A 27,432-nucleotide genomic window follows, 5' to 3' on the forward strand; every position below is an offset into this window, starting at 1 on the left:
AACATCTGTATATAAAGTTATCTGCTTTCTTCGAACCTCGTACATGTAGCGAAAGTACGCAGATATAAATCATTTCACTCTTAAAACATGGGTAGGAACAGTGGACGTTGCAGGGATTTGGTGGACGAGTTGACTGGAAGCTGAAAGCTGCGTTGAAAACTATCGATCAGATTTACAAGGCTACTACAGAGTGCGTTGGTGATATAATGGTATGGCTGTCTTCTGTTACATTCATTTACAGAGTTCGCCAGTCTCTGGGAGAAATGTTAGCGCAATACTTGCAAACGAATAGGTTTTAGGGATTTCCTCCCCTGATAACGAGACAGATCCAGCTGTTCTTACCTCACCCAGCTGAGAAGCGGCCTTTCCTTCCTCGATGTCGGGGAAGCCGGAGGGGAAAGACGAGGTTGCTACTAGTAGGCGATTCTGAAGTTAAACGTGCGTTCCACAATTTTAGGGTAATGGCGTCATTGGAAAAAGGGCAAGGGATAATACAGTGTAGTCTGGATGTGTATCCTGGCAAGAATAATCCGTCAGATGGAAGAGACTATTTCGAGAAAAATCGAAAACACTGCTACATATTGATTGATATTCACGAGGATTTCCACCATGTCTGTCGCCAGTGACCTGAATTATGTTTGGTTCTTTCCGGAAACTGGCGGAAATGTGACGATAGCGTAACTTCACTCGCACTGACTCAACACAGCTCTTGAGTTGCAACACTGTTTCGAGAGCTGATCGGCTTTCACTGGTGGAGGGTCTAAATCCGAGGCCTCGAGTCAGTGATGAGTTTGGCTGCAAATTTATCGACCTGCAATGTATGGTGGAGAATGTTAAAATTTCCCTGAATGCGTAAGACACGGTACGCCTTCTATCGCAAGTGGCAATTCGATTGAGAGAGTACTTGCTTTTTTCACAGTTAGCGTAACTTCAGTATCGCCAGATGAAAAGACGTTATCTAGAGGCGAACGCAAGCGCTAGCAGTGGGAGCAATTTCTATTTCTACACAGAATTTAGCTTACCCTTTGCTCTCATGTGGTACTGTGAAGAAGTAAATAGTACAAGGTGTACAACTTTGCTTCCGCCGTTTCTTCCCCAACATTTGAGGCTTTAATGACACAAATTGGTTACACATGTACCTTTCAAAGTATTTCCCATCGCTGGCCACTACTTTCTCCCATCTTTCGAGCAGTGTACGAATCCCGCGTCGAAAAATTTGTTCATCTTTTGCAGCGATCCACGAATCGATCCAATTTGTGACTTCTTCATGAGATCGGCAGTGTTGGTCTGCCAGGCCATGCGCCATTGATTTAAATAGGTGATAGTCAGAGGGAGCAATGTCTGGAGAATACGGCGGGTGGGGTAGGACTTCCCATTTTAACGTTTCCAAGTACGTTTTGACCTCTTTTGCAACGTGGGGTCGAGCGTTGTCGTGCTGCAAAATCACTTTATCGTTTATCGTGCCTGTCGCTGTATTGTTGCCGTTTGTCTTTTAACGCTGTGCTCAAACGCATTAATTGCATTCGATAACGAGCACCTGTGATTGTTTCACTTGGTTTTAACACCTCATAGTACTCGACGCCGAGCTGGTCCCACCAAATGCAGAGCTTGGAGCCGTGAATATTCGGTTTGGCCGTCGACGTGGAAGCATGGCCGGAATATCCCCATGATTTTTTGCGTTTAGGATTATCGTAATGAACCCATTTTTCGTTCCCGGTCACAATGCGACGCAGAAATCCCTTCCGTTTTTGCCTCTGAAGCAACTGTTCACAGACACACAAACGCCTTTCAACGTCTCTTGGTTTCAGCTCACACGGGACCCAAGTTCCTTCTTTCTGAATCATGCCCATAGCCTTTAGACGTTTTGAAATGGCTTGCTGTGTCACTCCCACGAACCGTGCCAATTCTTCTTGAGTTTGACGCGAGTCTTCACTCAGCAATGTCTCCAATTTTCCATCTTCGAAAACATTCTCTCTTCCACCACTATGCCGGTCTACGACGTTAAAATCACCGTTCCTGAAGCGTTGAAACCACTCACGACACGTTCTTTCACCAATGGCGTCCTTGCCTTACGTACTTGAGAGCATTCGATGAGACTCAGCCGCTTTTTTCTTCATATTGAAACAAAACAGTAATACCTCCCGCAAATGACGAGAATTAGGCTCGTAAGCTGATATTTTCAATCAAGAACAATTTTATGATGCAGATAGAAACCGACTAATGTTTGAATGAGGTTATGTTGACCGAGGTAGAAGCTAACTTCCTGACGTCTGCGATCTGTTTCTTTCGACAGCTACTTATCGTTGTCGCCACCTATCGGCAAACGGCGGAAGCAAGGTTGTGCATCTTGTATCTGTATATTTAACTACATACATCAACAAAAGTTTTACATCACCCGATATGTCGTGCAGTTACGTCGTTATTGTGATTGTTCCTATGCCCATCGGAAAGTCACCCCTGACTGTAATTGCGATGTACCGAAACTACAGTTGGGTAGTTGTGGTATAGCACATAATGACTTAGTAAATGGTTGGATTACCGGCACTATTGGTAGCATTGGTAGGGAAAGAAACTGAATGTGTAAGAGAGAAACTGCGAGCCGACGACTTCTCTTTGTCTTTTTTTATTGTTTAATTGTTTTGCACATAATTATAACAGCACATCGTTCAGTGTTAGTCCATTGTATATTTTATATCATTAATTGTGCTGTTTTCCTGCACTCACCAGGGCGAATAGTGTTGAAGAAAATTTGTTCTATTGTCGTGACAATGAAATTAATCACTTGGTATTCGGAAACATATGGCCATCCATCAGCGAGGGGAGGGCATTTGGACGCTTAATCTTATCTGTGGTAACAGCGTGAACACGTTGATATTCACCGTTGAGCAACGTGGCGTCCATGGCATTGCGGTTAAGTGGCTCGTAGCCAGGAAAAATTAAATGAAAAGTTTTCCTCCAGTTTGGATGTCTAACATCGATAACGAGGCTCGTGAAGCATACACAACTCTAACGACGACTTCGTCTACGTCTGCCAGAAATTGTTGGAGGAAAGCTCGTTGAAACTGATGAGCACATCTGGCTTTCGAGAGACTAGATTGCTCATCAGGTGAGGTCGCAGACATAGTAGACATCAACGTTTTATTAGTTGTTTCAGAAGTGGTCTTCGACATTTTTCATAGTCTGTGTAAATGTTCCATATGTTTGATAGATTGTAGTCAGAGTTTATCTTTCTGGTGGTTATTTCGTGGACGTGTAGCCACTGCATTATGATATACGTATTGTTACATAGTACTCATATTTGACTTGTGTCTTGTTTCCGATAGTCTCTGTATTGTTTAATTCCCACACTTCTAAACGATGAGACATGCTGAAGAACGTTGGTCGCTTACTAATGTTCTGTAAGCTACATGGCCCTATATACGGGATTATTACGTGATGGTGTTACAGAGTTTCAGGAATGATGGAGGAAGATAAATGTATCAATTTGAGGCAAGGGCCCTGGTTCGGAAACGACCGAGTCGAAAGTTATAAGCGAAAATCGTTTTGATGCCTCTGACTGTGGAACTCTTCTGCAGCAAGCTCTTTGCTTTCCATATTTTGAGAAGCGGTAGTAGGGAACAAAAAAAGTAAAAAATGTCCAGTAAATATGGGATCTAAAGTGCATACCTCAAGAGCTACGAGCACTTATTCATCCTTGCTATTGTGAAACACATGTCTTCTGCTGAGCAAGTGCTCAGCAGGTACACATTTTAGAGCCCATGTTTACTAGACAATTCCTTGCTGTTTTGGTCCATACTACCGTCTGCCAGAATATGGAAAGGAAAGCGGCTGCAGTAGAAGAGGTCCACAGTCGAAGGCATAGTAACGATTTTCGCTTAAAACTTTCAATTAGATAGTTTCCGGCCAAATTCACTTGTCTCAAATTGACACATTTATCCTTCTCCATCATCCTTGAAAGTCTGTAATATATTATCAAAAAATCATCCTGTATATCCACATTCAGTTTCTAGACGGTTAAACGCTTCCAGTTTCGAGGAGACTCTAGTAGGACACCGATCACATATGCCAACAAAGTGATCGAAATGAGGTAAACGCCCCATACGCGCGCAATACACTTCATGTACATGTAACGTGGGTAGGGTCTTAACTGACCAAGTCTATTGGTTCAAAATGGTTCAAATGGCTCTGAGCACTTAACTTCTGAGGTCATCAGTCCCCTAGAACTTAGAACTACTTAAACCTAACTAACCTAAGGACATCACACACATCCATGCCCGAGGCAGGATTCGAACCTGCGAACGTAGCGGTCACGCGGTTCCAGACTGTAGCGCCTAGAACCGCTCGGCCACCCAGCCGGCAAGTCTATTGGGAAAACTACAGTAGTCTACGCTTACTCAAGGTAGCCTACGGTAGTTTTACAACCCTAACCCCGATGTTGTATGTAACATACATAGCTATCTTTGTCTCCCTCGACATCGAACAGGCCCTTAACTGAGTATGGCATTCCAGTCTCCTTTACCGGCAACAATCACAAGCACTTCCAATCAGTTACACCTATCTGTCTTGTAGCTTCGTTTGTAACACATCACCCCCCTTTGTCACCATCAACTATACTTAATTCAGTATCTTCTGCCCATCTACAGGAAGGCCCAACAATCTGTCGTAAGCCTCCTTTCAACACGGCTGATATTCCACAGCTACAAGCTCCCATCCTTCGGCTTCACCATGCTGATGACGCAGACTTCGTTACCCTAAACCCAGCTCTCCAAACTGTTCAATGGTTCCTTCTAACCAGCCTCAATAGCTTCTCCTCCTGTACATTTAGTACCACAAGAACAGTCTTGTAAAAAACTATGTAATAAATGTGCAATGGAATTTAGTCTCCTGACAGCCACCTTGCCATCCATACCAGAAATATCTTTGACTAACACTCTACAGCAAGCTACCATGGTACCATCTATTGACTATCCAACAAAAGGTCCACGATACACTGTAAGGGGCAGGCAAATGAAAACTATGCAGATGTAAAAAAAGTAAGTAAACTGTTTGTTATTTCATAAGTATCGCCATAACTATGACTACGTTTCCCATTGTGAGACAAGACGGTCAATGCCTTCACGCAAAAATATTTGCGATTGCATACGAACCGCGACTGTACCCAGGAGTGCACTTCCTCGTCGAAAGCAAATCGACGGCCACGAATGTCTTTCCAGGGCTCACATGTTGTCAAGTTTGTTTCGATAACGTTGCAGAAGTTTGCTGAGAAGGCCGTACACTTCCTCCATAGAGTCCTGATATCTCCCCCTGCCATTTCCGTATTTTTGGATCGTTGAAGGAAGACATTTGTGATCGTCGATTAGCTTCCGTCGCACAGTTGCTCGCCTGAGTACAATCACGATTCCGTAGACAACTGCAGACATTTTTTCCATAAAGGCACTGACCGTCCTGTCTCACAGTGGGAAAAATATGTTCACAGTTATAATTAAAAATTTTGAAATACACTACTGACCATTAAAACTGCTACACCAAGAAGAAGTGCAGATGATAAACGGGTATTCATTGAACAAATATATTATACTAGAACTGACATGTGATTGCATTTTCACGCAATTTGGGTGCATAGATCCTGAGGAATCAGTACCCAGAACAACCACCTTTGGCCGTAATAACGGCCTTGATACGCGTGGGCATTGAGTCAAACAGAGCTTGGATGGCGTGTACAGGTACAACTGCCCATGCAGTTTCAACACGATACCACAGTTCATCAAGAGTAGTGAATGGCGTATTGTGACGAGCCAGTTGCTCGGCCACCATTGACCAGACGTTTTCAATTGGTGAGAGATCTGGAGAATGGGCTGGCCAGGGCAGCAGTCCAACATTTTCAGCATCCAGAAAGACTCGTACAGGACCTGCAACATGCGGTCGTGCATTATCCTGCTGAAATGTAGGTTTTCGCACGGATCGAATGAAGGGTAGAGCCATGGGTCGTAACACATTTGAAATGTAACGTCCACTGTTCAAAGTGCCGTCAATGCGAACAAGAGGTGACCGAGACGCGTAACAATAGCACCCCATACCATCACGCCGGGTGATACGCCAGTATGGCGACGACGAATACGCGCTTCCAATGTGCGTTCACCGCGATGTCGCCAAACACGGATGCGACCATCATGATGCTGTAAACAGAACCTGGATTCATCTGAAAAAATGGTGTTTCGCCATTCGTGCACCCAGGTTCGTCGTTGAGTACACCATCGCAAGCGCTCCTGTCTGTGATGCAGCGTCAAGGGTAACCGCAGTCATGGTCTCCGAGCTGATAGTCCATGCTGCTGCAAACGTCGTCGAACTGTTGGTGCAGATGGTTGTTATCTTGCAAACGTCCCCATCTGTTGACTCAGGAATCCAGACGTGGCTGCACGATCCGTTACAGCCATGCGTATAAGATGCCTGTCATCTCGACTGCTAGTGATACGAGGCCGTTAGGATACAGGACGGCGTTCCGTATTACCCTCCTGAACCCACCGATTCCATATTCTGCTAACAGTCATTTTATCTCGACCAACGCGAGCGGCATTGTCGCTATACTATAAACCGCAACCGCTATAGGTTACAATGCGACCTTTATCAAAGTCGGAAACGTGATGGTACGCATTTCTCCACCTTACACGAGGCATCGCAACAACGTTTCACCAGGCAACGCCGGTCAAGTGCTGTTTGTGTATGAGAAATCGGTTGGAAACTTTCCTCATGTCAGCACGTTGTAGGCGTCGCCACCGGCGCCGACCTGTGTGAATGCTCTGAAAAGCTAATCATTTGCATATCACAGCGTCTTCTTCCTGGCGGTTAAATTTCGCGTCTGTAGCACGTCATCTTCGTGGTGTAGCACTTTTAATGGCCAGTAGTGTAATAAACAGTTTACTTACTTTTTTACGTCTTTCTGTTTTTTCATTTGGCTGTTCCTAATAAAATTATTAACAGACCTGGGGATTACATCTTCGGTATCTTACTCTGATATTGAAGAACTGAAGTCTGTTAATGCAGCTAATACAGCCCAGCTGCAGTGACATGTAGCTCTTGGTTCGTGACCAATGGGTTTCACAATGTGAACTCCGTTATATTATAGGTTTGCAGCAACTGGTCAGCCAGAATGATGGCCATTCTTACATCTGCTGGATAGCACGTTTGTCTCTTACACACTGTTGAGAAAGATATGCTGTGATATTAAATACCTTTTCCCTTTAATCGCCACACAGGGTCGGTAATGGACTAGGCAGTAGCGTGGACAGCGGGGAGTGATGAGCTATATGATAGACATCCTACTAGTGGAGCAGCATGTCGCAGAAGTGGCGTGTGAGGGAGTAAACGTTCAATTTCCAATTGTAGTTACTGCTGTGCTTACACTCCCACAGGCTCCAGTGGGATACAGTGGAGCTTAAGGTTTACATATGGTGCGACAGAAGTATGGACGCGATTGATGTTCTCCTGTTGATAGGGTCGTAGCGCTCCCAGATTTAGACCTTTGGGTAGATCTATGATTGTGGTTCCTGAGGTCCTCGTAGGTTTGAGAAGGGCATGGGCTGTACCTGTTGCCAATGTCAAAGTTGGTTCTCATGACGGACCTCCTGTCTGTGCTCAGCTGCGATGTCCAGAAGCTGGTACCTCCTGTGACAACAGGGTCGTTCCAAAAGTGAGTCTAGATGTAGGAGCCCGCACTGTAATAGGAGTTCTAAAACAGACTGTGAAGTTGCAGAGATGGCTGCAATTGGTCGAGCAGTGTTTTTTGTGCGAGGTCTGCGGGTCGGCCGGCTTGCTAACACTGATGGGAGCGGCTCCATAAGTTGTGAGGAAACTTGTCAGGACCTCGGCAGATAATGTAATCATTGCCTTCCTCATCTGCTCATGGATTAGACGATGGGTGAAAATGAGTTTTGATCAGATTTTCGATGACATTTCGTTGGCAGAACAGCTGAAATGTAAATGAGGTGAACTGAGATGTATTGAGAATAAAGATTTGCAGTCTCTGCTGTTCTAGTGGCAACTGTAAATATGCGTCTGCGAGATAAATCTCAGAAAAACACTGGCCAACTGTCAGTTTCTTCCTGTGATTCTCTTGGGTGCTGCTTTGGACAGGTCGCTTTGACATCGTATGTTAACAAGATTTAGAAACCGCATTGTATATTTTTAACTACAACCAGAGGTGTTGCCCGTTAACTTAATGATACTGGCGTAATGACGCCAAACGTATTGAGTCTATCTAGTTGTGCTTTAACAGCACCTCCAAAGCAAATGGAAGTGGTCGAGCTCAATAGAAAAATGCAGAGATGGTTCCCCTGAAAGAGCGCGGCCAGTCTTCTTCCCCAACCTTCCCTAATCCGAGCTTGTGCTCCGCCTCTAATAACATTGTTGCCAACGGAACGTTAAATGCTAATCTTCCTTCTTTCCTTTTGTTTTAACAATATATATGATTGTAAATTTGTAGTACAGCCGTATGATGGTTTGAAAAGTTTCTCATACTGTTTATACAACTTATTCAGGTGTTAAAATTGAATGATAATGGATAATAGATTGATTCTCTCATCTGCTCTAAAACCAAATGCTATGAAAGTATCTGTTTCAAAAATATTAATGACTACTAATGGGTTTACAACCAAAAATGTTAGTTATTCCTATACGGATCGTGCAGCCACGTCTCGATCCCTGAGTCAACAGATGGGGACGTTTGCCAAGACAACAACCATCTGCACGAACAGTTCGACGACGTTTGCAGCAGCATGGACTATCAGCTCGGAGACCATGGCTGCGGTTACCCTTGACGCTGCATCACAGACAGGAACGCCTGTGATGGTGTACTCAACGACGAACCAGGGTGCGCGAATGGCAAAACGTCATTTTTCGGATGGATCCAGGTTCTGTTTACAGCATCATGATGGTCGCATCCGTGTTTGGCGACATCGCGGTGAACGCACTTTGGAAGCGTGTATTCGTCGTCGCCATACTGGCGTATCACCCGGCGTGATGGTATGGGGTGCCATTGGTTACACGTCTCGGTCACCTCTTGTTCGCATTGACGGCACTTTGAACAGTGGACGTTACATTTCAGATGTGTTACGACCCGTGGCTCTACCCTTCATTCGATCTCTGCGAAACCCTACATTTCAGCAGGATAGTGCACGACCGCATGTTGCAGGTCCTGTACGGGCCTTTCTGGATACAGAAAATGTTCGACTGCTGCCCTGACCAGCAGATTCTCCAGATCTCTCACCAATTGAAAACGTCTGGTCAATGGTCTCCGAGCAACTGGGTCGTCACAATGCACCAGTCACTACTCGTGATGAACTGTGGTATCGTGTTGAAGGTTCATGGGCAGCTGTACCTGTACACGCCATCCAAGCTCCATTTGACTCAATGCCCAGGCGTATCAAAGCCGTTATTACGGCCAGAGGAGGTTGTTCTCGGTACTGATTATACTATTAAAATGAAACTGAGGAATATAAGAAAACTATATACTGGCAACCTGTCACATACGGCATGTAACATAAACGTCCCTCCGGCTTAAGCATTCACACACTTGAAAGAATATTAAAATTGCTTTCCCATCAGTTGCAAACAAAAGAATACAAATTTAAAATTTGAAAATCTGCACGTAGGGCCTAAGCGCTTTCTTCGTTGTTGCCCTCATCTTCCTTGCGATGACTGTTCTGAATGTTTTTTTTTCTGAAAATGGTAAAATAATTATAGAAATAACTGAATGGAGCTCAATAGTTCTTCATACGTCCGCACATATGCGGCTTTTCCATCTTTGACGAATCCCGCTGTTTCAGATGTCCAATTGTATTTTATATATTAGTCTTACACAAGAAACTAGCAAAACACTTTTCTTATAGTTTTTACTCCGTTGTATCATGTGGTGCTGTATGGTTAGGTTTATCACAAAATCCTCTTTGTTCTTATCTTTTTTGTTGGTAGTGTAGTACATCCTGAGTCCTAGTAAACAGTTCACAGCATTATATTTAACCTTTGGAAATGGGTTTGCATCAGGATTGAGTAAATCGGCTGGCGTTATTGCATTCGGCGAAGTCCTCCTGATGCTTTGCCAGTTTCTGCCTTATGTAGCCCCTTATATCTTTTGTGATATTGCAGATGAGTCTGTGTTCCTCGCTGTCAGTTAGGTTACATGTTATGCACATTGGCGAGTCTGTTAAATGGATTGCATGGAGACTAGACTTCGTCGCGATTTCTATGTTTACGGCAGTGTACCACAGAGCTTTTACCCGTGTAGGAAAGAGGCAGTTATGGATGTTTTCCCGCCTCGAGCGCCAATTGTTGGTCGGAAATGTGGTCTATTACATATCTTGATTTATTTTCAATTATATTCTCGTAGATTTCGTTAACTTTAGTCATTTTCATTTCAGGAACTTTCGTGTCTATATAACTGTACTTTATGAGAAAATACCTGAAGTGATGGAGAGCAACAGGTATGTGGTGTACGTCAATAGGTGGCCGGAGATAAGCCGGCGTAATTTCGTCCAGGAGATGAGCGATTAGACTGTTCGTTGACATTCTCCACATCTTGTAGGTTTTGCACACGTAAAGGGCTTGTGTCTTCTTGTGCACGTCGATGAAATGTGGTCCTCATTTTAGTGTCGGGAGAGTCAACGTGTCATATTGTACTTTAGAAATGTGGCCACGAAATATAAAATGTCCAACAGTTTACAGCACACTTTTCGTTAAATCGTGACGTATAGGTAGAACTTGGGCCACTACTTATTTTTTCAGTGATGTATAAATTCATCAATCGAACGTTTTGAAGCTCATCTAATTTTCTGACACTGTATCTGTGTACAAGCGCAAGCCTTGGTGAGCAACTGCTTATAACTGGCGGCTATGGTGTGGCGTATTATGCTCCTAAAAGCGACTACTAGACATTTTACCTTAACAGTTTCTTTTAATTGACTGTGATGTATCACCCCTATTCCTTGCCCAGTGTACATGATTCCTGATTTCGTCCCATTCAGTTGTGCACCTGATGCTTTTTCATATTCCATTATTATCTGGAGAGCCATCTCTATCTCATTGACATTCATGACAAGGTAGGCAATATCGCCAGCTTAAGCTCTACACACTCTTCTGTCCCTTTATGTGCAGCGCAGGATTAGCCGAGCGGTCTCGGGCGTTGCAGTCATGGACTGTGCGGCTGGTCCCGGCGGAGGTTCGAGTCCTCCCTCGGGCATGGGTGTGTGTGTTTGTCCTTACGATAATTTAGGTTAAGTAGTGTGTAAGCTTAGGGACTGATGACCTTAGCAGTTAAGTCCCATAAGATTTCACACACATTTTGAACATTTGTCCCTTTATCTGCAGTCTTTTTAAACGTTCCGTCAAGGTGACCAACAGTGGTTCTATGGCGATGACAAAAAATGCCGTCGACATAGGGCATCCCTTCCTTACTGAACTGTTTATTGGAATAGACCACCTGTCGGACCGTGTGTTATGACCCTTGATGTACTACTCCGTAAAAAAATTCTGTGTTATGCTGATGAATTGCAGGGTAAACCACAGTGTCTGCATGATTTTGAATAGATAGAAGTGGTTCACCCTGTCAAAAGCTATTTCAAAATCTAAGCTTATGTAGCACATTTCATCTTGGAGGCATCTTCGACAGACATTTTATCCATGTAGTTCGCTAGTGTTTGATATATGGATCTGCCTTTTCCGACACTCGTCTGGTGTGATCCAATGACGGTGTTCATCACAGTTTTCATCTTTACTGACAGAATACGGGTAAAATTTTTGTAATCGCTATTTAACAATGTAATCTGCCTTAAATTCGTTATGGTGTTATTACTTGCTCTCTGTCGTACTAATACAAAAGTCCTTTTCTAAATTTTTGAGGAATGTTCGTATCAGGCTTCATTAATTCGTTGCATATCGCATTCAGTTTCGTCTTCAGTTGTGGCCAGGAGACTTTATAATGTTCCATTGGGATACTGTCATATCCGGGAATTTGGTTTTTAGACCCTGAAACATAACACCTTCCAGCTCATTTTCTGTCACATCTGTAACGAGGTCGTCTATATCCGCAAAGCTAAGTCTGGTCGTCAAGTTGCTTCAAAACCGTCAGGTGCATTTGAGTCGATCGTTTTATTGGACATCAGTTCTGTCTAATGGTTCTGGATGGCATTTCTAATACAGTTTCACCTTGTTCAAATAGTGCCTTCGTGGGATTTTAGTTCAGGTAATATCTTTGTTCTTGCTCTTTTATTCTCGCGTATCAGGTGGCACATGGACGTCTTTTCATCTTTTGCCGTATTATCCATTCTAGCTCTGATTTTGAAGCCTTGTATCTGTTTCCGTTTTGAAATTAACATTTTGGTTAGCATTGTTTTAATTCTGGAGTAGTTTTCAATAACTATAGCATATCCCGTGAATATTTCATCATGGATTGCTGAATTTTTAGTTTAGTGCATTATGTCCGCCATTTTATTGTCGAATCATACGTACTGAAATTAGCTTCACTTTCATTACACGCCTGAGTGAACCGCTGTCTACATTATGGATCTTCTATATGTGCAACATTGAATTTCCATTGTCCTTTACGTCGGTACGTTTCCTGTTTCTTCAAATTCAGTGTACAAATATAAGCTGCATGGTCTCAGAAGCTGGATGGCTAAATCTCAGTTTGTAAAATTTGGTGTTTGAGATTATCGTATTCGGTCTAATCTACCTGTAGAGTGATTTGCCACGTGAGTTAAACCAGGCGACGCTCCAAACTTGTTCTCCCACATATCGATTGAAACAAAGTCCTTAACTATGTGTCCTAGTTCCAGCGATTTGTTAAAATGTGGCGTCTGAGCTTTGGCCTTAATTACAAAGCTAAAGTCTCCCGCCAGGATTAGTTGGACCGCAAATAGCGGAAGCATCTCTTCTTTAAAGAATTCCGCTCTGCGTATCAGAGCCACGTCACGGGTTGGCTATCACGTTGTAGCCAGGTATTTGTTCTAAATTGGTTTCTGATACCTCCTCAAGCAACAGGACACCAGTGTCAGCAGCGTATAATAGGTCTTAGATGTTGTTAAGCTTGAGGGAACTTCAGATCTTATTTATATTTAATGTAGTAATTTTATATACTTTCAGATCACTCGCTTGTGGTTGTACTGCAGTGACGATGAATATTCTACATTTTAGTTTACGTCAGAGTCCTCTTCTTTATCATGTTCCTATGTACCCAGACTCGTATCTTCGACTGCCGCTTCAGTTGTCTTCGAAGGATATTCAGTAATTCTAGAATTCACTGGAGTCTCCCTCATATCAGCGTCCATGTTTCCATCTTCTACCTCTGCTGCCCAGTCACTGGTGGTAACAGCCTTTTACGTAATACTGTGACGTTATTGCTGTTCTTGTAGCTGTCTTCTCAGTATCCTAGTTCGCCAATCTTCGATCCTTGGGGGTTTAGCAGTTTTTTGACTCTCTTTGGTATCCGGAATTTCTTGTTGGGTTTGTGTTGCATGCGTTCGTCGGTTATTGCTCTTTGCTTTGTTGGAGGAAGTTTGTTCTGTTGACGAAGTCTGAGATTTTTATATGACTTCAATTACTTCAGTATCAGTTGACGGCTCTTCTTTTCTCTCAGGAATAGCCATATGGGTCTCAGGGTGCTGCTGAATGCTATTTTCGGGACGGGGTTCTACATTATTTTCTCTAGTCGGTTGTTCGGTCATTTGACGAAGTGCCGCCGCTGCGTAAGTAGTGAACAAAATTGTCATCTCCGGAGGCTCCACTGTTTCTCCTGTTTACAGCTGTGCAACTCGTCTGTTGATGCACACGAAAATGATTTGGCGAATTGCAGATCGCTCACGTCCTTGGTTGACCGCCATAATAACGAAACCTCTATATCCACAAACGTTAATGTATGACGGTATATGTCGTTGAAGGTCCATCTTCAGCTGCCTAACAAAGTTCAAAACTGGAAATTTATGGGCATATGACCATTTCTCGGCGAATTTAGATGGAACTTTCCCACAGGGGGCTATCACTATATTATTTGCTCCGCAGGAACTGCAAAAGGTAATTCATATATCCTAATAGTTCTAATAGCTATTCCTGTATGGTTAGCAGTAACCTCACCATCATTGTGATTGAACTGAAGCGAACGAACAGTGGATTCCACAACTTCCTCGTATGATTCGAAGATACATGACAAGTGAGAAATGATGTCTGATTGCATCTTCAGATCGAACTTTGACTTCTAGCCATGCTTGACTTTAAAAGACTTGGGTCGGGCAAAACACTGATCGGAAGTAAATTACATTGTGTCTTTTCTATTAAGTTTAGCCAACACTGATTGTTCTTTACAGAAGACTCAGACTACGGCGAAACGCTGGCGTAAAGCCGTCGGCACACGGACCGTGCTGTCGAACGTTAACGTTGAGCGTGCCAAGTTCAACGTGCTGCTGAACGCTCAGGAACGATGCGACTTGTGCATACGGCATGTGGGCACCAACGTGGTATATGCGATTGCAACGCACTCCAGCGGCAGCTGAGGGATGTTTCTAGTTCGTAAATCACATTGTTTACTGAACGGGCGCGCGTAAAATTCCCACGTTAGCTCTATTAAAACGCACATTTCCTCCATTATCCACGAAAAGGAAAGTACCATGTCCAATCAATAAGGACACAGGCTTATAAAAGTTCCATTACAAACATTGCGGTACAAATTTGGAATACTTCTCCGCATAAGATAAACATTATTTTATCATTCCCACATTTTAGTAAAACCCCGTCAGTCTTACTTGATCACTGTTCCTACCCAGTAGCAGAATCTTTGCAACATATGAATTACGAAGTGTAAAAGAAAAAGGAGCAAAATATCTTTATACAAGTAGCGCAAGCTGTGCTGTAGATTAAGCCAATCGAACAAAGTCATCCCTCAAGAAAAGTTGAACTTATATTTACATAATATCAAATATTATAGTATATACTTATATTGAACTAATAATAAAGTATCAGAACCTAATAAAAACGCGAATGTTAGGAAGAAAAAAAAATAGGATGTGGCAACTATCACCCCAACACACAATTCAGTAGCAGATACTGACGCTTTTTTTTTAAATCTCATTTTGTTCGCTTTCGTTCGTTGTATCTGCTCGGGGCGGACGTCGCAAGACACCCGTTTCAGTTCGTAGTTGATCCATTAACTCAATCTTTTTATTACAGAGGGCAGCTAACTTTTTTTTGTTCGTTAGTGCTCGTTATATTTGTTCGGGGCGGACGTTCCATGAATCTTGTTTGAGTTCATTGTTCATCCATGATCTCAGTTTTTTTATTACAGAGGGCAGCTAACCTTCTGACCGAACACGCTGAGCTACCGTGCCGGCACGTTAGTCATTTCACTATACCAACAACACGCCGAGTGTTTCTAATCATAGTATGTTACCCATTGCTGAAAACCTTAATCGTACATATGTTACTAATTGAAATTTAATTACAACAAATTGTACCAAGAACAATACGTTTTGGGTGAATTTTCACTGCGTCGCTGCCTTCAAATAGCCTACTCTTATAATACGAAAGTTACAATAATTCTTTTGCCACGAATATGATGTTTCTCATTATTTTATTGGAACGAATCAGGCAGGTAACAACGGGTTTTCCAGTGATTCTCAATTTGCTGGTGCTCAGAAACAGCATATATACATATAGGCATGAAATGAAATACCAACATGGCGCCTCACAAGTCTGTACTGAAGGGGGACGGCCTATGTGTGTCGTAGGTGGCGTTGTGCCATCTCATTGGTCAACGCTCAGACGCACGCTCAGAGTATCTGACATGCCAGATATTGCTCTGCACGTTCGGAAAGACTCCACGCTATGACGTCATAAACTCGGCACGCTCAACGCTCAACGTTCGAATGCAAGGTCCGTGTGCCGACGGCTTGACGGTGTGGATGTGAACAAAGTCAGCCACTGCGCGAAGCACGACGGGATAATCACTCGCCACCACCGCTGCAGGTAGACTGACCACTCAGCCACAGAGGCGGACTTTCTGTCAGCAGTGTGTCATAAGTGTTTGACCACAAAGTTTTGATACAACCTGTATTTCAGTAAACTTAATTGCTAGACCTTGTCCTTGTCTCTTATGAACAGCCCTACGATAGACTGAAACATAACTTACAAATATAGCTCTCGAGCTGCCAGCGTCTGGCGTTGAGCGAGGCGATGGCGTGGCCGAAATAGAGCAGACAGATAGGAGCCGACAGCGGCAAGGGGAGTCGTTGTCAGAATAGCGCGTGTGTGGCTGTCAGTGTGCTCATTATTCACTGTTGCGATTACTGAAAGTATCTATTCCAAGAAAATTTTGTTACTCTCCTATTTTTGTTACCGGTCTATCTAAGGAGGATTTAGTACCGTGTCGCCATTGTAGATATTCTTGTTATTACTGTTGTCATTGTTCCTCAAGCTATAGCTTTCGAACATCAACTGAATGCATACATAAAACTGAACTCTGACTCAAAAAATACACTAAACTACCGGTACCAGTACAGAGAAACGCCTTACCTCGTTCTATATTACTTCATAACCATGGAAATATTTTGCAGATTTCAAACATTAAAACATGTATTAAGTAACTAGACTGCTTTCAGAAACATTAGTAAAGTAATACATAATTAATAAATAAACTGAACAAACTGTTCATACATTACTAAAAGTAATGAATTGTTTGACTTTATATGCTGTGGTATGGACAAATACCTGAGGTAACGCAGGCGCCGTTTCCACTTGTACTGTAGTTGGTTCATATACATTGTTGAGACTTTTCAACTCTTGGCAGTTGACAACAACCGCCTGCACTTCCACTTTCTGTGGGTCGGAAATGCAGCAGCTACGCTCATCATGTCTGCAACCAGATAAAGAGAAAATGCTTGTGAATTTGATAGATAATACACAGCGTGTAAAATAGCCTTTATAACAAAAATAAAGTGCATGTTCAACGAAGGCTACATGTTCCCAAAAGTACACTAGAAAGATATATTTTCACACTGTGTGCGTGAAGGCAAAATTTTAATGAAACTGTTGGGCAGCATTTCGGAATGTAATCACTCTCACGAATATTACATTGCTATGTGGCCCTTCTTTGTAATACACTGCGTGTTTCTTGAAACGAAGAAAGTATAAGCTGCTGTTATACATTCATATGTTTGCTCCAGAAACCACTGTACATTGTATGGGTAGGTACAGGGTGACAATTCTTGAACTATATGAAATAAAATCGTCATAACTTCTGAATGGTTTGTGTTAGGAGGTTCAAACTGCACGGTTGGCCGCGGGGCATGATGGGAATTAGTATGCTCAAGCGCACGCGCTTTATTCTCGTTGGCTATTTCCACGTGAAAATGCCACGGTACAGTGTGTCTGAGCGTACTTCTCCTTCCTTTCTCAAGCACTGGTGTACTGTGCAGCTTTCCAGTCTTTAGGTACGGGTCTTTCGTCGAGCGAGCGGTTGTGTATGACTGCTAAGAATAAGTCTATTGTATCAGTATACTCTTAAAGGAACCTAATTACTACTAGGGCTATCCGGAAAGTAAGTTCCGATCGGTCGCGAAATGGAAACCACTGTGAAAACCGGATGAAGCTTTGCATGGACGTGTTGGGCAATGTCTCTAATACGCCCGTCGATCGCGTCACGTCGCTCTTTTAAGGCGTTAGCGCACTGTGAGCGCGTAAATATGCCTACAAAATAGTGTCTCCCGCCAAGCACGAGGCCCCGGTGGTAAATTTACCCCGAAGCTATGCAGCCCACATCACATAACTGTCATGCGTATCTCCTTTCAAAACAATTCTCAGCCGCATTATGCAGGGGCAATGAAGATGCTCCTGCAGCGTTTTCGCTGGGAAATGTTTGATCGCCCACAATACAGCCCGTAATTGGCTCCTTCTGAGTTTTATCTTTCCTCACATGAATCAGTGGCTGTGAAGACAACATTCTGGCACGGACAGAGAGCTGTAGACCACTGTAGAGAATTGGCGGCAAGCACTGGCGGCTGCCTTCTATGACGAGAATATTGGAAAGTTGCTACAACGCTATTACGAATGTCGAAATCGGAGCGTCAACTATGCAGATTAATTTGTAGAAGGTGTAGCTAACTGTTGCAAATAAAATATTTTTGCTTTTCACAGTGGTTTCCATTTTGTGCCCGATCGGAACTTACTTTCCGAACATCCCTTGTATATTGTATGGAACGGAAGACTTTCCTTTGTTAAGTGATTTAAGCTACTTCGTTATACCTAGGGTATCTGCTTCTAACGTACTAGTCTTGTCAGCTGTTCTTGGTTCTAAATCTGGAGTATTTACTCCGTCTCTCGCTCTGTGTGTAATTACTGCTTATGAGCTATGAATGTTCGGGATCCCGTTTTCATTTAGTTACAATGTAGTTGACTTGTCATGCCGAATACGCTGTTGAACTTGATTCAACGCCAAATGAAAGGCGCTATTGCGCAGGCGACCTTGCGTGACAAACGGCTGTGGGAACTGTCGTGACTGGCTACGGCCACGCTGTTGGCCTCCGCCTCTCACAAGGTTTGCATGCCATGTATCTTAAACGAAAAAAAAAAATACTTTGCATTAACGATCCCACTACGATCTATATTATTGTCATTTCGAACACTCCCTACAATGGGGAGGTCGAAAAAACAACACTTCCAATGCTAGAGATATATTTAAAAAAAAACGAAAATTCTGTTGCTAAGGACCAAATAATTTCATCGGGTCGTTGAACCCTAATCACCCTTCCCTTTTCAGTTTCGCAGAATAAAGGTTGGAGTCCACAGCAGCGAGTAGACGTAAGACGGAGAAAACACGTATGTCAATCTACATCTACATCTATACTCCGCAAGCCACCTGACGGTGTGTGGCGGAGGGTACTCTGAGTGCCTCTATCCCTTCTGTTCGAGTCTCGTATTGTTCGTGGAAAGAAAGATTGTCGGTATGCCTCTGTGTGGGCTCTAATCTCTCTGATTTTATCCTCATGGTCTCTTCGCGAGATATATGCAGGAGGGAGCAATATACTGCTTGACTCCTCGGTGAAGGTATGTTCTCGAAACTTCAACAAAAGCCTGTACCGAGCTACTGAGCGTGTCTATTGCAGATTCTTCCACTGGATTTTATCTATCATCTCCGTAACGCTCTCGCGATTACTAAATGATCCTGTAACGAACCGCGCTGCTCTCCGTTGGATCTTCTCTATCTCCTCTATCAACCCTATCTGGTACGGATCCCACCCCGGTGAGCAGTATTCAAGCAGTGGGCGAACACGTGTGCTATAACCTACTTCCTTTGTTTTCGGACTGCATTCCCTTAGGATTCTTCCAATGAATCTCAGTCTGGCATCTGCTTTACCGACGGTTAATTTATATGGTCATTCCATTTTAGATCACTCCTAATGCCTACTCCCAGATAATTTATGGAATTAACTGCTTCCAGTTGCTGACCTGCTATATTGTAGCTAAATGATAAAGGATCTTTCTTTCTATGTATTCGCAGCACATTGCACCTGTCCACATTGAGATTCAGTTGCCATTCCCTGCACCATGCGTCAATTCGTTGCAGATCCTCCTGCATTTCAGCACAATTTTCCATTGTTACAACCTCTCGATATACTACAGCATCAACCGCAAAAAGCCTCAGTGAACTTCTGATGTTATCCACAAGGTCATTTATATATATTGTGAATAGCAACGGTCCTACGACACTCCCCTGCGGTACACCTGAAACCACTCTTACTTCGGAATACTTCTCTCCATTGAGAATGACATGCTGCGTTCTGTTATCTAGGAACTCTTCAATCCAATCACACAGTTTGTCTGATAGTCCATACGCTCTTACTTTGTTCAATAAACGACTGTGGGGAACTGTATCGAACGCCTTGCGGAAGTCAAGAAACACGGCATCTACCTGGGAACCCGTGTCTATGGCTCTCCGAGTCTCGTGGGCGAATAGCGCAAGATGGGTGTGACACGATCGTCTTTTTCGAAACCAATGCTGAATCCGACAGAGTAGGTTTCTAGTCTCCAGAAAAGGCATTATACTCGAACGTAATACATGTTCCAAAATTCTACAACTGATGAACATCCCTTCTTGAAAATGGGGATGACCTGTGCCCTTTTCCAATCTTTTGGAACGCTACGCTCTTCTAGAGACCTACGGTATACCGCTGCAAGAAGGGGGGCGAGTTCCTTCGCGCACTCTGTGTAAAATCGAACTGGTATCCCATCAGGTCCAGCAGCCTTTCCTCTTTTGAGCGATTTTAATTCTTTTTCTATCCCTCTGTCATCTAGTTCGATATCTACCATTGTGTCATCTGTGCGAGAAACTAGAGAAGGAGCTACAGTGCAATCTTACTCTGTGAAACAGCTTTGGAAAAAGACATTTAGTATTTCGGCCTTTAGTCTGTCATCTTCGGTTTCAGTACCATTTTGGTCACAGAGTGTCTGGACGTTTTGACATAAGACCAAAATTTCTTAGGATTGTCTGCCAAGTCAGTACATGGAACTTTACTTTCGAATTAGTTGAACGCATAGCCCTCCTCACACTACATTTCGCTTCGTGTGATTTTTGTTTGGTTGCAAGGCTTTAGCTATGTTTATGTTTGCTGTGAAGTTACCTTTGCTTCCGTAGAAATTTTCTAACTCGGTTGTTGTACCACGGTGGCTCTTCCCATCTCTTGACATAAGACCAAAATTTCTTAGGATTTTCTGCCAAGTCAGTACATGGAACTTTACTTTCGAATTAGTTGAACGCATAGCCCTCCTCACACTACATTTCGCTTCGTGTGATTTTTGTTTGGTTGCAAGGCTTTAGCTATGTTTATGTTTGCTGTGAAGTTACCTTTGCTTCCGTAGAAATTTTCTAACTCGGTTGTTGTACCACGGTGGCTCTTCCCATCTCTTGACATAAGACCAAAATTTCTTAGGATTTTCTGCCAAGTCAGTACATGGAACTTTACTTTCGAATTAGTTGAACGCATAGCCCTCCTCACACTACATTTCGCTTCGTGTGATTTTTGTTTGGTTGCAAGGCTTTAGCTATGTTTATGTTTGCTGTGAAGTTACCTTTGCTTCCGTAGAAATTTTCTAACTCGGTTGTTGTACCACGGTGGCTCTTCCCATCTCTTGACATAAGACCAAAATTTCTTAGGATTTTCTGCCAAGTCAGTACATGGAACTTTACTTTCGAATTAGTTGAACGCATAGCCCTCCTCACACTACATTTCGCTTCGTGTGATTTTTGTTTGGTTGCAAGGCTTTAGCTATGTTTATGTTTGCTGTGAAGTTACCTTTGCTTCCGTAGAAATTTTCTAACTCGGTTGTTGTACCACGGTGGCTCTTCCCATCTCTTACGATCTTGCTTGGCACATACTCATCTAATGCATATTGTACGATGGTGTTGAACTTTGTCCACTGATCCTCAACACTATCTGTACTTGAGATAAAACTTTTGTGTTGGAAATATTGTAGGTGAGAGTGTTGTACCTGAAGGATAGTGTACCTACGAACACGTGATGTTTCCAGATCGGTGTTTCTACCTAGTTACTGATTTTAGAATCACACAACGTAATGCGCACCAGAAACCGCCATAAACAGTTACCAGCATTTTCTACTGTCCCTGTTCTGAGAAATGAGGTTGTGTTTAGTGCAGCGTTTGTAAATACTACGAGTTCTACATATTTAAGTGCTGTATAATATTCTGAAGTTATTTGAGGATATTATTAATTCTTCAGTTACAGAGTTTTATAGTGAGTAAAATCTTGAATATTTTTTAAAACACCCGGCATAGCGTATGGACGATTAAGCCATATTCATCAGTCATGTACCACCTTTTACCTTGAAAAGGAATGTCTTCTACCACGGAAAACGTGATATTTGCAAATGAACTGAGTTTCATTAAAGTCTTAAAAAATTTTCCCCCTCATAAAAATGGAAATTTTTCTTAGTTGCCAGTAGTTCCTATTTCAAAATGTTTTTTAATTGTAAATGGTTTTTCATTATATTCATTCTTAATTAGATTTCATTTACTGATTATTAGCGTATAGTAGAGTAATAATGTAACGTATAGATTCTTAAATACAGTATTGACAAGATTTTCCTATAGTAACTTATTAAAATTTGAATAGAATTTATATTCCTAGGTACATAACCATGTTGTACCTGTAACAGTTTTCCAGCTTCCTTTTTGAAGGATTTTTGCAATTTTAGAGAAAGACTGCTGTATACATAAAATGAATGCTATTATTGAAAATGGAATAAGAAAACATGCTGAAGAAAAGAAAATCGCTACAGCAAAAAATAATTACTGTAGAGTAATGAAATTTCGGGAATAAATTTATCTGTGTAACATATTTCAGTGATTAACACTGCAGGATCATAGTTTAATGTAAGCTTGAGACAGGCCATTGCAAATGTGAAATGCTGTTACGTTAATAACCGGTGTAGACGCCAGACTGTTGCATGCAAACATTCAAACCTGCATTCATTGTGTAGTGCAGGTGCCGGAAGTCAGTTTGTGGGATGGAGTTCCATGCCTATTGCACTTCGATGGTCAATGCAAGGACGGATAATGTTAGTTATGGATGACGCTAGAGTTGTCATTCGATGATGTTCCATAACTGGTCGATTGGAGACAGATCTGATGATCGAACAGACCAATGCAACATATCGACACCCTATAGAGCATGTTGGGTTACAGTGGTCGCACGTGGGTGAGCGTTGTCCGGTTGGAAAACACCCCATGGAATGCTGCTCATGAATGGCAGCACAGCAGGTCGAATTACCAGACCGACGTACACATTTGCAGTCGGGGTGTATGAGATAACCACGAGAGTGCTCTTTCTGCCGTACGAAATCTCACCGCAGACCATAACTCGAGGTGTATGTCCAGCGTGTCTAGCACGCAGACAGGTTGGTTGCAGTCCCTCAGCCGGCTTTCTTCCAACCAACACACGGTCGTCACTGGCACCGAAGCAGAACCAGCTTCCATCAGGAAACACAACAGACGTTCGCCCTGCCATCCAATGAGCTCTCGCTTGACACCACTGAAACTGCAAATGGTGGTACTTTGAGGTCAGTGGAATGCACGCTACAGGACGTCTGACGTAAAGTTCGTTGTGCCACTGTGGTGGCCACTGCTGCTCAAATTGCTGTTGCTGGCAGTACGATGCACCAGAACCATACGCCGAATACCATTGTCTTTCCTCTCGGTAGTGACACGTGTCCGTCTGGAGCAGGGTCTTCTTGCGAACATACAGTCCCGTGACCACTGTTGCCAGCGCGGGATTAGCCGAGCGGTCTTAGGCGCTGCAGTCATGGACTGTGTGGCTGGTCCCGGCGGAGGTTCGAGTCCTCACTCGGGCATGGGTGTGTGTGTTTGTCCTTAGCATAATTTAGGTTAAGTGGTGCGTAAGCTTAGGGACTGATGACCTTAGCAGTTAAGTCTCATAAGATTTCACACACATTTGAACATTTTTGAACTGTTGCCAGCGGTCATGCACAGTGCCTAAATTCCTGCCAAGTCTTTCTGCAATACCGCAGAAGGAACATTCATCTTCTCGTAGCCCTGTTGCACGACCTCTTTCAAACTCAGTCAGGTGTTGATAATGGCGTCTTTGTCAGCTTACATTCAGGACAGTTACAGCGTGTCTTTTAAGCAAACCTGATTTGCATCCCCGTATTTGCGCTACTGGAGTCACTGTCATGCGACTGGCGCAAAAATTCAATAGACATCACCTGTCGGATGTAGAAACACGGCTATCAACTTTCGCTGATGTCGCAGAACTCCTCCTTGGTGTTGCGATTTTTTTTCCATCAGTGTATATTAAACTTCTATTACAGGCTTTCCTAGCAGGAGAAGTCTGCAAAGTGTTCCGAGGTGGAACATGTAACGAGAATTATACGTATAATAATTTTTTTCTTTATGAATTTAGATAAATTAATAATAGCAATGTGTTGAATTTCTTTTTCGATTCTTTTCGTGTCATGTTAAAGAAACTGTGAGTAACTTTTGAAACGAATATTATTTATGTTAGATTTCAAATAATGTGGTAATCAAAGGAAAGTGTATTTAATGTTAAAACTATTGTAAGATGTGGAAATTGTAATTTATACACTTGGTCCATGCGTAGGTAATGCATTAGGATATGTGTAGTAGAAAACCTGTGGTGAATACCCTACCTGTAGGGGAGCGGGAAAAGGTGGAGGCAGGCGAGGCGGGAAAACGCACACTGGCGCGGTTCGGCACAACGGGCTCAGTAAGACAGTCGGAGGCGAGCAACAGTCGGAAGTACACGTACTGTACCGAGGAGGCTACCCAGGAAAAGTGGATTCCATTGAGCCTCGGATGAACCGATTCCGACGACTACTTGGCATGGCTATATTCTGAGGCACAAAATTGGAAAAATTACGACGTTAAGAAGATGGAAAGTGCCGATATTGTGTGAGCCTTAGCCGTGCTTGCATGTGTGCCGTGCTGCCCGGTATCTCGCTGCCCGCCATCCGCCGCACCGACTTGCACAGGTCAAACATTTATTTCATCTTTAGAAGTGTATCTGTGTGGACCAGTGTCGAAACTGTTTCTAATGGTTCAATAATAACGTGACTTTTACCAGAATTGCTTTAGCCATGACTTATCCTGATCACTGACCTAGACAGGATCCTTACCTCGTATTGTGCAATCCGAATATCCTAAACTGAAAGTTTAATGTTTGTGTTAATGAAAATTATCAGCAGATTAATCTATGCCATAAAGGAATCTATAGTTCTGTGTGCTGTAGCAAATATTGGTAAAGAACAAAAGAGTTTTTGTTGGATTGAGTTAGCGATGTTATTTCATTAATTTGAGACAGAAATAATGACAGTTAAATTATTCAGAAGTAAGACAAAAGAGTAGTTATCCAGAGATTGATAAATTTGTGTGTTAATTTGCCTTCAGTACTAGATAGTTTCAGTATAACGACTATAACAGTTTCAGGGCCCCCCCCTTTGCTCTTGTTCATTCGTTCAAACCTTGATGTGTACTGATCAAATTTGGCCAGTAAGGCTAAATTCTATATTAATCCTAAATGTATTAGTGTTTTTCCATTATTCGTAGTGATATTGTGTGTGTACTTTTAAGATTGTCGACGCTAGGGCAATCTATGCCCGATTTCAGTCTGCTCAACATATAAAATGCAGTTCGTAGTAATCATTACTGTGTGGTGTTGTGTAAAAGTAGCTCGTCCAAATTAGTACCAAAAAAGAGAAAACTTTAGTTCAGTGGATTTTTCCGGTTTCAAACTTTGCCATATAACGCTTCATTACTACGAGTTACTATGCTTGTACATGCACCCACTTGTACAAGGAAAGACTCACTAATTGCCTAAGTAGGCTGGCGACCGAATTGTTAGTTATAGGTAGCATCTACTGTGTGTACTTTTTGTCCATGCGAAAGAATAATTATACTGTACATTTGCTTGATGCATCACTGTAGTTATTGACTGAGTATAAGTCCGATCTTGCTTCTATTAGGTACACGCGGTCAACTAATGTACTAAAATCCTTACTTATAAGGTGAAGCCCGTGAACTTATTGCAGTACAGGCTTTATAGAGCTAACCTACGTCCGAGTTGGGCGGAAGTGTTACAAACACTCCTAATATTCAAAACATAATCGACCACAGACGTAGATACTGGAAACAAATGTTCACTGGACAGAATACTCGCCGCCCCCTTAAAAGAATTCATTCTTCACTTTGGTCGTCGGTAGTGTAGAACTTATACCAGGCGCTTATGTTAGCCTTCACAACGGACGTAAGTGTGTAAGTGCCAGTCAGTTATAGAGAAACAGCGCATTAAGATGGGTCGACATAGAGACTTGACAGAATCGCAGAAAGGAACTATCATTCAGACGTGCCCATGAGAACACTGTGAATGAAGTTGCCTGATTTGTTGGTGTATCAGTGCGGACTGTACAACGTTTCTAGAACGAGTGGTCTACCACTGGCAGCCATGTAACACGGCGTAGGAGCAGTGCTCGTAAAAGACCCTAACCGACAAATACTGGATATGAGTGTCGGGTCTTTTCAGTGACAGTTTCAAACGCGACTGGAATTACTGTTGTCAGTGAATCTAGGTCCATCTTAATCGGCTTCCGAGCGTTCGTTGTGAAGGGAACTACATTCGATACATATTTGGAGTCAGTATCTCACGAAAGGCCATTACTCACAGCGACGCACAAATATGCACATCTTCAGTGAGACAGTCAGTATGGAAACTGGACAGTAGCTGACTGGAGCCGTGTAGTGTAGTTGACGGGTCGGGATTTTGCTGTTTTTCAGATGTTGCAAGGGGTCGACTGCACTGACAGTCCAATGAGGTAATAATGTCGTGTGACTAGGGCCTCCCGCCGGGTAAACCGTTCGCCGGGTGCAAGTCTTTCGATTTGACGCCACGTCGGCGACTTGCGCGTCTATGGGAATGAAATGATGATGGTCAGGACAACACAACACCCAGTCCCTCAGCGGAGAAAATCTACGACCCAGCCGGGAATCGAACCCGGGCCCTTAGGATTGACATTCTGTCGCGCTGACCACGCAGCTACCGGGGGCGGACGTCCAATGAGGTGTTCAGCCCGTAGTGTGTGGAGAGTGTAGATCAGACCAGACGTGGTTCTGTTATGTTTTGGCGCTGGTTTTCTCACCACGATTAGCACCGAGACCATCATGTTACAATGAACATGAACCAGGATGTTTGTTTCAACAGTCTTGGTGACCAAGTATCTTGTACAATATTATGACGAGCATGGTGTTGGCATACCCATCTTCCAAGAAGTAAACTGACAATATCCATGTGTACAGTCCGCTTGCGTACGTCAATGCTCAGACGATGAAACGCAGCAAACAACATTCCTAAAATTTGGCATCTAATAAAAAGATGGCTTGAACTGGATATGGCATACTGAACAAACTTGCAGCCTCTCCCTTGCGGAGTTGACGCTAGACGTTGTGTACACGCGGTATTAGCATGATGTCGCCTTTCAAAAAATGGCTCTGAGCACTACGGGACTTAACTTCTGAGGTCATCAGTCGCCTAGAACTTAGAACTACTTAAACCTAACTAACCTAAGGACATCACACACATCCATGCCCGAGGCAGGATTCGAACCTGCGACCGTAGCGGTCGTGCGGTTCCAGACTGTAGCGCCTAGAACCGCTCGGCCACCCCGGCCGGCGATGTCGCCTTTGTGTGGCTTTCTTTCTTCCGGTGTACTTAACGTAAATAATGCCATTGAAGCCTTAAATCTGGATAACATGATTGTTTCAGAGATATAATAAGTGTGACAAAATAAATTATAGTTGTAAAAAGTCATGTAAGTATCCTCAATACCTCTTACAACATCTATAGCAAAATAATAAAC

At 43.0% G+C, this 27,432-nt stretch overlaps 1 protein-coding gene across 1 annotated transcript in view; it reads right to left on the minus strand.

The window, feature by feature from the left end:
• LOC124555772 (facilitated trehalose transporter Tret1-2 homolog) overlaps positions 1–27,432 on the minus strand; it is a 313,195-nt gene that overhangs the window by 153,448 nt on the left and 132,315 nt on the right. The window contains exon 2 of the mRNA XM_047129820.1: positions 16,744–16,888. Coding sequence (XP_046985776.1) covers positions 16,744–16,888 — 145 coding nt within the window. The remainder of the gene's footprint in view (positions 1–16,743; positions 16,889–27,432) is intronic.

The sequence above is a fragment of the Schistocerca americana genome, chromosome X (genome assembly GCF_021461395.2).
Source record: "Schistocerca americana isolate TAMUIC-IGC-003095 chromosome X, iqSchAmer2.1, whole genome shotgun sequence".
Taxonomy (NCBI): Eukaryota; Metazoa; Arthropoda; class Insecta; order Orthoptera; family Acrididae; genus Schistocerca; species Schistocerca americana.